The 12,381-nt window shown below is 33.1% G+C and overlaps 1 protein-coding gene across 3 annotated transcripts in view; it reads right to left on the bottom strand.

The window, feature by feature from the left end:
* LOC145283579 (tetraspanin-33-like) overlaps nt 1-12,381 on the bottom strand; it is a 115,150-nt gene that overhangs the window by 33,285 nt on the left and 69,484 nt on the right. Inside the window, exons 4-7 of one of the 3 annotated variants that reach the window (XM_080132497.1) lie at nt 11,904-12,053; nt 8,455-8,502; nt 3,000-3,116; nt 522-1,594 (exon numbers count right to left, since the gene is read on the bottom strand). In XM_080132497.1, the coding sequence (XP_079988623.1) occupies nt 1,529-1,594; nt 3,000-3,116; nt 8,455-8,502; nt 11,904-12,053 (381 nt within the window). In that variant the 3' untranslated portion in view covers nt 522-1,528. Of the gene's footprint in view, nt 1-521; nt 1,595-2,999; nt 3,117-8,454; nt 8,503-11,903; nt 12,054-12,381 lie in introns of those variants that run through there. The other 2 variants (XM_080132498.1, XM_080132499.1) reach the window with 2 other exon arrangements.

Genomic DNA, 12,381 nt, shown 5'->3' with positions numbered 1-12,381 from the left:
TGTTTCATCCTGCGTACATAGATCATACAAATTGTTCTGTTATTTAATATAAGGGGAATACAATGAAAAAAAATTTGGAAGCTGGAGACATTTTGTTAGATTTTTTTCTTCTTTTTTTAATGGAGGAAAAAAGAGAGAGTGCAATTAATATTGTGGCACCAGTTTATGAACATCACTTTTAACCTCTGACCTTTCTCCAGCTCTGCTAAACATCAACCCAGTCTAATATAATACTAAACAGTTCTAACAGAAAATAAAAAGAAATAACTCTAAAAGAATAAGGTTGTCTCCCTTATACAGACAGAACAAAGATGGCGGACTAACATTTAAAAAAATATCGTTCTTGTAAAGTAATTTTTTCTATTATTAATAGTTTTCATGCTCAGACGGACTGTTTTTGCTAATTCTCGTAACCAGCAACGAATGACATCATTCTCACGAACACAACACACGAATATAAAACCTTTAATGTTTCCATTAGAGTCTCTTTCACCCAGTAATTTCGATTTTTCCTTTTCCTCTTTGTTCATTCTCATGCTGGCTTCTTTAACATTTATAGATTTTAGTTCTAACAAATTTGCATCATTTATTTAAATCTATATTTGATATTCTAGGCTTCCATCCTTATTGTTACTGTCAGTTTAGTATAAGACTGGACTAGTGCTTAGAAGAAAAGAGAAAAATAATTATTTGGGCCATGCATAACAAGAAAAAAATTTCCATAAAAAGATTGCTTGTAGGAATAGAATTTTTGAGATAATGATTGATTCTTCATATAATATGGATTCTTTGAGCTACTGGTCTCGTGTTGAGTTATTTTCACATTTCAGTCAATGTAACCTCTGATCTTCATCAGGTGTATCTTGTTGAACTCTGGAATCTTTCTGTTGAACTCAGCAATCTGCATTGGATAATGACCAATGGCATAGTGGATAAAGTACTTGGTAAAATTCAGTTGTAAAAGTTACTCTTATGGAAGTTGAAGGTTCAATACCTAGTGTAGACAACATTCAAAATACAATTATGAATAATTTCTACCCAGTCATGACCTAGGAATGAGAGTATGCTACTCCTGTGGATTAAATAAAGAGTTCCATTTAAAATTCTGTGCAGATTCTCCAAGTTCGACAGAAAGATTTCTGAGTTTGACAAGATACACCTGAAGAAGGTCGGAGGTTATATCAACCAAAACATTGTGAAAATAACACTCAAGAATAGAAAGTTTGACATAAATCTGTTCAAAATATTTGCAGACATTTTTTTTTCCAGATAAAAATAATAAAATGTTAACATGACGCAGATTGATGAATGAGTCGTTCCATCAGAAAAAACAAAAAACATTTCAACAAAAAAAAAAAATGGAAGTATAAAACTGGAATTTTTTTTTTTTTTTTTTGTCTCTCAGTCGCACAGATTTGGGGTTTGAAGGTCAAAGTTGGCGAAGCAGCAGGAACAGGGAGGATCTCTTCAGAGCAGCAGGAATTGTTGGAAATGTGGGAAAGAGGCATAAAGGGAAAGAAAGCCTTCGTCATCCTCGTCCTAACTGTTGTGAGATTTGGACTTCCAAACTTCGACCTAAGAAGATGGCAATCAACTAGAAAATAAAATTTAAAAATTTTAATTTATAAAAAAAAAAAATATAACATTTTTCAATCCATAAAAAAAGTGAAAAAAAAAATATACAAGATTAAAAAAATATTTCTTTGTTTATTTGTCACAAATTCCTATTTTTTATTTTACAAACATAACAAAAATGAAAACTAAGCATTTGTAATAATATCGTCCCCCCCAAAGTGTTAGGAAGTGATTTAAAAATGAAAAAACATAATAAAAAGAGGAAATAGTTGATCAGCAGAACAAAAGGAAGTGAGGTTAGTAGAAAGAGAAAGTGAGGGGGAAGCTGGTTCATCAAGGAACACAAAGGTGTGACAATATGCTTTGATCTAGAAAGGTTGCCATATATATATTTGTGTGTATGTAAATAAAGTACATAATATATCAAAATGAAATGCCATAGAGTCAGGATTTATGAAAAAGATAAAATGAAAAACAATTAAACACAGAATGAAATCATCAAAACAAGAGATTTACTGGTTTCATTCGGATAAACAAATGTCTTCAGAAAAAGTGATTTGAAATTTTATTGATTATAAATTTCAAATAACTTTATGAAGATGTTCATTGATTTGAACGAAACTGGTAAATCTCTCTTTGATGATTCTGTCGTTTTTTTTTTGTCTTTTTCACACATGTCAAAATAGTTTCCTCTTACGACTTAATTTTTTGATTCATGCAAGTCAGAAACTACTTATGATTGGTGATACAAAGAAACTGCAGTAAAGTTTTCAAGCTAAACAAAATTTTATTAGCATTTATTATTGATAATTTCTATAATGTTTACTATTTTCCAATCTGTTTAAAATTTAATTCTTCACATCATATTCAAAATGTTGACATATGTTGGACAGCTATGAGAAATTGATTTCTTAACCTTTCTCTCGACAAGTATTTACTTTCAAGCCCATTTTTATCACTTCCTTCAATTTGTACTTTGATCTTCTCCTGTAAACTGAACCTGCTACCGTAACTGTTCTACATCTACTGACCCAATAACCCTTATCCATTTTTTAAGATGACCATACCATCAAATTCTCCTGTTCTGCATACATCTCCTTATACTATCTAGATTTAACCTTCCTCTGAAGTCATCAGGTCTAAGTTTGTCTTTAAGGCACATTTTACACATTGTATTATTCTCATATTGTTTCTCTCCACGCAACGCATGTCCTCAACCCAATGTTGCGCTATTTTGTCACTAATTTATGAATAAAACGCCATAAAGTGTTGAAAATAATGATTGAAATGGAAATTAGGAAATAAAAAATATTTTTAAAAAAATTAAAAAAAAAACTGACAAAATTCTTTCTAAAAGCAGAATTTTATCCAATTGAAAGACAGAGTGGCAACAGGGGTGGGAGTGTTGACTGATGATCACTTACCATTGGGGCTGTGAATGCGACCAGGAGGCCCCCGACCACAGGTACGTGTGTTTCGATAAACTTAATTCCCGCTTCCACACAACCAATCGTGTTGATTTTCTTGGCAGCTTCAGAAAACTGAAAACAACAAATTTTGAAGAAATAAAATATCAACATTCAACTTCGATTAATCAAAAAAAGACATCTTTGATGGCAAATGAAATAATGAGAGAATTTGATGCTTATGCATAGCCCCCCCCCCTCGCTCAAAAATAAAAATCTGTATGATGTACATACTTGTGACCAAAAAAAAAAAAATATATATTCCAAAAATCAAGTTTTATTTTTATAAAAAAATCATTTTCAAGTGAGTAATGGAAATTCATAGACATTACAACATAGATCTTGCAAGTTTGAATTATGTTGAGTTAACTCCCTTTGTTTTTCAGATTTAAAAAAAATGGTTGACAAGATGCCTGTTTTTCAGTTATTTATAAAATTTGATTTTCTTATTCAAAAATAAATCTACTTGATCAATTTACATGATTTTTGGCATATGATATTTTTATTTCAGCATGGGTAAATACATCATGCAGATTTTTCCTTATTTTTGTTTTTTTAATATAAGGGGAATTCTGGACAAGAACTGAAGAACCGAAAATAAACCCCAGAAGCAAATAATGGCAATTGTTTATTGTTTTTAAATTCCTCTCATTCCAGTTACCAGAAAAAAAAAACAAAAAAAAACTGAAAGACGAAATATTTACAGAGCAAGTTGCGACGTGTCAACAAAACAGGACTTCAGACTAAACATTGACCAGACCAGAGATTTTTGTTGCAATCTGGATTCAAAAAACACTGCACGTACAAATAATGAAATATTTGTTGCATGTGAAGAAATGTGAATTTTTAGAATAAACTATGTAAAAAAAAAAAAAAAAATTAAGCCATTACAAGATGAAAACGTTCAATATAAAAACTTTGCAACAAAAGTCAATCATTTCATTTTAAATTGTAGGAGTTTTTATTTATTTTTTTATTTATTTTATTTATTTTTTATTCCATTTTCACCCCAAACAAGGAACAGTGCCACTTTGATGTAGAGAACTAATATTGGGGACATAAGTTGCAGGGATACTATGTAAGGAGATGAGCAACAAGATGTCTGTTCACATTACACTTGAACTTCTGCATGTCAGTACAGTTGAGAAAGCAGAATCACGGAACAGAGTTCCAAAGTCTAGCAGTTCTGGGAAAGAAACTATTGGAGTAGTAGGCCTTCTTACATCTAGGAATCTCTGTGTAGGGGTGGGATCTTGCTGCTTGTCGGGAGTATTTACATTGAGGTGGGTACAAGTGCTTTTGAACCCTGCTCAGAAGTGAGAGACTAATATGGCAGATGCACCAATGGAAATTGTTCCAGACAAGGTATGAAACCATTTAATGTAAGGAGCTAAACCAAACAAAACAAAAATACTATATGAAAGCTAACAAGCCGCACATGTGTGGCCCCCCTCTTGTGCTGCATGTGAGATGACGCCACAAAAAATAGTGAAGAAATGATAAATGTGAGAAGTGTGAAGGGCCAACGTTGCCTTCAAATTTTCGCCAAGTTTCAGAAAAATCTAATGGATGGAGCAAAAGTTATGGGGTAAAAAGTGTCATTTTTTTTTTGCAATTTTGGGGCATTTGTGACCCCTTTTGAGCTCCTGGGAATGCCAAATCCTAGTGAAAATGGACAAACGATGCAGTTTCACGCCTTAAGATATGTATATTTGAATTCAGCACCATGGAAGACTACTATATAGGTATACATATCAAGTTCTTGAGTAATATGAAAAAAGAGCTCAAAAAAGGCATGTTTTCTTAGCCCTAAAAGTAAAAGAGGGATGTGAACCAGAATTTTGCCAAGGTCACCCATACTGAATTTATATTAAGAACAATAGCCTCCACATAAATGGATAATGGTGCAGTTTCAGGCCTTAACACATGTATATTCGAGTTGACCACCATGAAAAACCACTATATAGTGAGACATATCAAGTTTTTGTTGAGAAATATGAAAAAAAGAGCCACAAAAAGAGGCATTTTTTAGCACTGAAAGTCCCCGGGGATGCGAACCAGAATTTTGCCAAGGTCACCCATACTGGATTTATATTAAGATCAATGGACTCCATATTTTGGCCAAGTTTAAAAAAAATCTAATGGATGGATCAAAAGTTATGGGGCAAAATGTGTCATTTTTGGTCATTTTGGGGCATTTTTTTACCTCTTTTGAGCACATGGGGGCGTAATGTGAATTTTTGTAAAAAAAATTTTTTTACTGTGCACATCTATGTAATGAAATACAATTTGTGGCAAAATTTCCGGAAAAACTAATGGACGGTTATCTGGCAATAGTCCGGACTAACGAATGCAAAGATGCCACTGAAAACATAGGCCCCTCTCTGATAAATCGGGGGAGGGGGGGACCAAAAACTGGTGTTAAATGGATAGATTTTGACCCAGAAAACAACAATTTTTCCCTGTTTGTCAAAAACATCGCTCACAGAATATGAGAACTAAAAGACAAAATAAGGGAAGCGAAAGTAAATCTAATGTCCATTTTCTATTCTCTGAATGTATAATTCATATTCATATACAAGAGAAAGGAAATTAAAACTGTTTTATTGTTTGACTGAATACTAAAAAAAAACAAAAAACAATTTACAAAGTCTTTATTCCGTGGAGTTTCAAAGAATGTTATATATTTAAGGAAATCGCTCTAGACAAGGCATGAGGTTACTTGATGTAAAAAGATAAGAAAAAAATATTACAAGGGTGTTCCAAAAGTAATGCCTCCTACTTTTTATTCTGCCCAAATGGATCAGAAGGATTGCAAATTGTATTGTTTTGATGACTGAACTTATGCATTCATGACCTGAAAATTTCATCTCTTTGAAGATATTGATGGTGTGAGATGCTAAGAAAGCTACCCCTGTCATGGACGTGAATCAGAAACAGGGATGACTCACTGAATTCCTCCATGCAGAACATTTACCGGCGCCTATTAAACGTTTACAAAGTCAATGCAGTTTATGTCAGCACCGTTAAGAAATAGCAATTTCAGAGTGGCGACACATGTGAGTGGCAAAGCATTCTCTGGACGCCCATGCATAGCTACCACCCCATCCCTGGCAAAAGTGCATTGAGAATGATGGTGACTATGTAGAAAAATACATTCTGGACTACAAAGGTCACCTGTTAATAGTACACTCAGGTCTTTGTAGTTCTTCAACTTTTTTGTTTTTAGTTAAAAAAAAAAGAAAAAAAAAGTAGGATACATTATTTTTGGAATGAACCTTGTACTTCAAAGTGCAAATGTAACCAACGATAAGTGTTAGATGAGTAGATTCTGATTCAGAAAATAGCAATTCTTCCTCCTTTGTCAGATAAATTTCCAAATTTCATCACAAAATTCCTTATGAGAGAATAATACTGAGCTTTTAAAACAATGGTGGGGGCAGATTCCGATGCAAAATGGTTGTTAGTATTTTTATCATTAATTTGCTAAAACCTCTTCAAATATATCATTATATATATTAGTAGATTATTAATACATGTAAAAGAATATTCATTTTCTAAACAAAATGGTGGTATTTCGTTTTTTTTAAATGCAAGTATTTATGAAGAAGATTTATGAGAAGTATTTATTAACACTGGATTTGAACATGTTGTAACTCACAGGGAGGCAACCCCATGGTTATGTGTTCCAATGATGGGAAACTCTTGGAAAGAAACTCTGTTCATGGAAATTCCATTTGATGTTTGACACATGGAAAAAAGAAAGGAAATTTCCTTTGCACATTTAAAAAAATTTTTTTTTACTCTTTTTCACTCCAAACAAGACATATTGCCACTTTAAACATAAGGAGTTACTATTTAAACTTCTGCAGTTTAATATAGTCAGGAAATCATGAAAAAATGGGGGGGAGGATTCCAAAGCCTAGCAGTTCAAGGGAAAAACTATTAGAGTAGAAAGCTTTCCGGCATCTAGAACCTCAACAGTCTCGATTTAGTCGGAGGTATGTATGTCAAGAGAGGAGCACAAGTGCTATGAGTTCATCAGAGCAAAGTACATTAAAAACAAGCACAGGAATGTGACATTGCGACAGAGGTTGGAGCTTGGCCGACAGTGTGGGACCTATTAGATTTGAGACTTTTTTTTTTTTTTTTTTTAAGAATGAAAGTCTGGTGGAAGATGCACCAGCTCGGATGTGGCTTTAATATATAGGATGCTCTCTAGAACGTTTTCATCCTAAATTCTACACACAATGTAAAAACTATGCCTAAAAAGAATTAACCATAATAGTTAAATGAAACCAATTATCTTATAAGAAACCATTAAAAATGGATAATTTAATTAATTAATGAACGCTCGTTTTCTCAAAGAAATATGCAAATTAGTTAATTTTCATATTTTCATGAAGTCACTCGCATATCCATATTCGGGCCAAGATCAAAGTGTAGTATCTGTTCTGATGCTACACTTAAATTAATTTGTCTCGGTCAATGGAGGGGAAACCCTCTATACTGAGACAATTACTATTTTTGGTCCCTACCAGAGTGTCCCTTTTGCCTTTTGGGGGGAGGGGAGCTGTTTTCTCCCACATTAAAAACGACCGTGTGTCACATTTTGTTTTCATTGGGAAGCAAATAAATACTAATAATTTTTAAATAGAAAAAGTATGCTTTTAATATCAGTGTCAAAGTGAGGAAAAAAAAACAAAAAAAAACTCAACTTTATCGGTATATAGATTTATAATTACTGGTTCCCATATCGTGTTAAATTCTACATTAGGTTTGCTTAATAAGTGATCATCACCCAACATTAAATAAAAAAAAAATTTCTAAGAAATAAATTAACTGAAGCAAATTGATCAGATGCTATTATAAGTTGTTTTTGTTTGTTGTTTTTTTGGGGGGGTTTGTTTTTATGAAAATCGCCCTAGACAAGGCATAGGTCCCTCTCCGATAAATCGGGGTGGGGGGGGACCAAAAACTGGTGGTAGATGGATAGATTTTATTCTTGTTAGCTCCTTACAGCAAGTATTGCTGTAAGGAGCTAATTCTTGATAAAAAGCTACTCGAATAAGAAGCTGTATGTGGTATTAAAACAGCTATTAGGTGGAGACCACTAGACCAATGAGTCAAACGAGCTGGATTGAAGGAAACAATTCTAAACTCATGCCATAATAGCATTTATAAAAATGACGGAGACCAGCAACATCATATCTGTTAGAGAGAGGTTGAAGCGAAGAGGAAAATGTGGGTAAAATCAAATTACAGCTACATCACGCGTGTGTGAGAGGTTGCAGTGCAGAAGGGTTGAGCCAATCAAATTACAAATATGTTCCTGTACTTTATCAAGAACTTTCTAAAGGGAGGGAGATTCGTCAGTCGAAACAATGAATTAAAAAGTGAAAGACTTTCTTACGGGTAATTCCAGTACATTCGCTCCACACATGATGTTTTTTAGTTGTTCCTGTTAGGAAAAGGAAAAATTTAAGAAAATTAAAAAAAATCTTCAGGCAACAAATTGAAAGAAAAACCAATGTCACAATCGGCAAAAATTAAAATATCATCAGTACATAAGCTACAAAGTCGGTCTGGTGTGAAATTTTGTGCTCTATTTATACATTGTACTAAATAAATACCTCCGAGCGACTTGACTAGTAGCAAGATTCCACCCATTCACTGTAGAGATCCTCAGATGCTAAAAACATTTTTGCTCTAATAACTTCTTTCCTTGCTTGCTTTTGGAATTTCTTCTCTGCTTTCAGTTTTCTAGACTATACCAACATGCTGACAGTTAAATAAAATTTGAAAAAGCATCTTCATGCACAACTCCCCACTTAGGATGCCCCTTTAAATCTGGCCCTGAAATCTGCGACCCTTTATGTGTCAGTGGAAATATGTTTTCTTAGGCGAATAAAAGTTTTTTAAAAAGTTTTTAAAAAAATGTTTTTAAAGTTGGGACAATGTCATATTTGTTATAATAGTTGACTTAAAAAGAAAATAAAAAAATTCAACAATGTTCGAGTGGATTCTTCCAGAGTTAAAGCTTGGAAATTTAACCACATAAATAAGTCTTGAATTTTCATTGTCTGCAAAACAAGAGCAAAATTGATTTATATCGACAAACTTCTTCGTTTAACCAACATCTTCCACATCAGGTTATGGCTTGCATGTTGCCCATGGCAGCACAAAATTTTCTCAATGAAACTCGTGTTGGTTTTGATATGCCATTGTTTTAGGTCAGCTTGGAACGAGTCATTGCAAGTATTTCTGATTTTTTTCTTGTTTTCAATTAAGATGCGTGTACATCTTTTTATTTAACCGGAGCTTTGTTCAACAGGTTCACACCACCATATATGGTTGCAATGCAGAGGCAACTTCAATCTTGGCACTTTCATTCTTAATAGCAGAGAGTCAGAATCAACACATCAAGATGCACACTTCAAATTCATTGATCATTCCTCTGCATCCTCAATCTTATATTGTAAACAATAAACATGCGTTTGACTGCAGGTTTTGGTGGTGCATACAAATGGCAGACGGTGCAGGTGATAGATACTTGACCAAGGGAAGGGGCGTGATGCAAAGCAAATTGAAAATATCTTGTTGGAGTCCGGCCAGCCAAGAGAGTTTTTTTTGGTTTGAAATAAAATAATTACAACAGCATTTGGGAATCATGCTGAAACAAACCTAGTTGAGAAAAGTAATGTCAGAGATTATTGAATAAACACTAACTGTTATCTCTAATGGATATCTCGAGTAGTTAACTTCTGGGTGGTTGAGTGGTGACCACTAACAAAGGTCCAACTAAGACTGGAGCACAAAATGTTTTGGTTTTGATTCTAGCTGATGGCGCTTGGGTCATTTTTTTTTTTTTTTAACTTTTAAAATCACAACTATATATATTGGTACAATATAATAATCAATAGAAAATTGGCTCTATAATAATAAATACGAAATCTGCATAAATTAAAATATTATATTTAAGCATATTTTATAACTGGGCTATGCTGATTGGCTTGCTAATAGGATTTACATTTGGGTTTGGACAAGCAAAAATCTCATTTCGCAAGCCTGCTATTTAACCTCTGAAAACTGGCACTAATTTAACCTCCAAAGAAAAAAAATTTTGTTTGAAACTGGAATTGTGGGTTTTGTTAAACAAATTCCTTTGTTGCCGGACTGAATTAATCAAACGGTGCTCAGACTTCTGTATGATTTGCTCAGCTATTTTTGCTGTTTGTGCTGACAACATTTAGTTGTATTTTTGTACGCATTTCATCAATTTGGCATACAAAGGCTTTTTGATCCATCAAGAGATTTGGCGATGTATGATCTTGGTTCAGACGACTTTGATATATGTCAAACAGCAGCAATAATTTAAAATGGAGATAACAAGAAAATAAAAGCAAGCGTATGTTGCATTTAAAGATTTTAATAAGAGAAATGTTTTTCTTTTAAAGTTAGCATTATTACTTCAATTTTTCATTTCTTCTTAGACTTCAAGTAACAAAGAAGAAAAGAATTATTGTAGTTTGCTTGAAGCATTGTTTAGTGTGTATAAAATAATTTATAGAAAGCAATACAATACAGAGGTGTAACGGATTGACAAACTGAAACAAATTAAGACGCTGTTGAAATAAACTATGCAGATTCACTTGTTACTAATGCAATATATTCGTATATGTATTTAAATAAAAAATACTTTTAACATTGCATTATTTTTACTTTCATCAGTGTGGTTCAATGGAAGTGTTGTATCATATTTCAGGAAAATTTCCTCTAGATACGTTTGAATTGAGTTAAAAAATGTATACGGGCTGTTGTATACAAGAGCATTTTCACAATAACTGAAATGGGCCTGCAATTAATTTTTTGTATTTTGTTTTAAAATCTAGTGTTTTTCTTTAAAGCTAAAAAAAAAAAAAACTATTAAGAAAATCAAAGTGACAGGTCAAGTTGAAGGAAATAATGCAGAGGAATGAATTTTGACTGAAGTGCACGTCATGTCGAATTTCTTGTTTTAAAGTTAAAGGGGACTAGGCTATATATAAATCCTAATCCCATTACAAAAGAATAATGAAACGAATGGAATTGAAGGAAACAAAGACTCAATTGATGGATAAGATAAACGTGTCGTTTATTTACTGTTGAAAGAATGAATGTTTTAGATATAACATGTGTTCATGTCCGCATGGGTGTAACCATCGTTCATTGCGGGACTGGTGTTGTAGAAAGAAAAGGAAATGTGTGTTCATCTCAAGTTTGGGTCACTATCGTTTGTTCGCGCATGGGAAGAGAAGTGAGTAACATAGTGAAAAATGGGAATGATAGTCCAACGTGTAGACAAAGAAAGAGATAGAAGGTTGACATCAGTTAGCAGTCAGCTACGCGAAGGTGTTCTCAGGGACCAGTAGTAGATAGAGAGAGAAAGAGTGAGAATGTGTATGTACAGTCTGTTAGCTTTTTGTGGATTTCCATTGAAAGGAAGTGACGTCGTCCATCTGTGTGCGTACGTGTGCGCATGTGTGAGTACATCTGTGTACATTAGCGTGTGTGTATATACACGTAAATGTGAGTGTATGTACGCGAACGTGAATATATGTACGTGTGTGGACGTGGGTGCATATGTTTGTGTGCGCGTATGTATGTGACAAGTAATATAGCTTGAAATGTGAATGTGTGTTTTTGTGTGAGACTTGAAAAGGCTCGCGCAAATTTTATCGTTTGGATGTTTTATTGAAAAAATAAATTCTATGCCTTTTTTTGTGTGAAAATTAAATCATTTTAAGTTCTTGTTAGAAACAATGTTTTTTTTTTCCTTTGAATTATTTTGAGTGAAAAAATGTTTGTATTTTAAAAACTTACGTTGATATCATTTGGTCTTTTGCAACATGAATAGGGCACAAAACAGGCGAATGTGCTCATTTGGGTTTTCTTTTCTTTTTTCGTGCAATTAAAATATTCATTCTGATTCCAGTCTTTATATCCGTTCATACCTACACCACAGCATCGCAACTGAAAAAAAAAAAAAAAAAAAAAATCTAAATTTCTAAAATGATTGGTTTGTTGTCTTACAACATAACTCTTAAGTTATTTAATGCCGAATCCAGTAAATTTAGAAAAAATGCACACTTCAAGTTCTTTATATCTTCAAATATTTATTCACGGTATTTGTTATTGTTTTTTTTTTTTGGTTAGTTGGTTGGTTGTTTTTGTTTTACGGCATATCAATCGTTTTCAGGTTATTCAATGCCGAATCCAGTGATTTTGAAGAACAATTTTTTAATAGAATATATTTGTTTTTTTTCAAGTCCGTTTCTATTTAACCCATACTTGGGATCCT

The sequence above is a fragment of the Euprymna scolopes genome, chromosome 8 (assembly GCF_053919585.1).
Source record: "Euprymna scolopes isolate OS-2025 chromosome 8, ASM5391958v1, whole genome shotgun sequence".
In the NCBI taxonomy this organism is placed as follows: domain Eukaryota; kingdom Metazoa; phylum Mollusca; class Cephalopoda; order Sepiida; family Sepiolidae; genus Euprymna; species Euprymna scolopes.
This window is presented reverse-complemented; position numbering and strand designations above follow the sequence as displayed.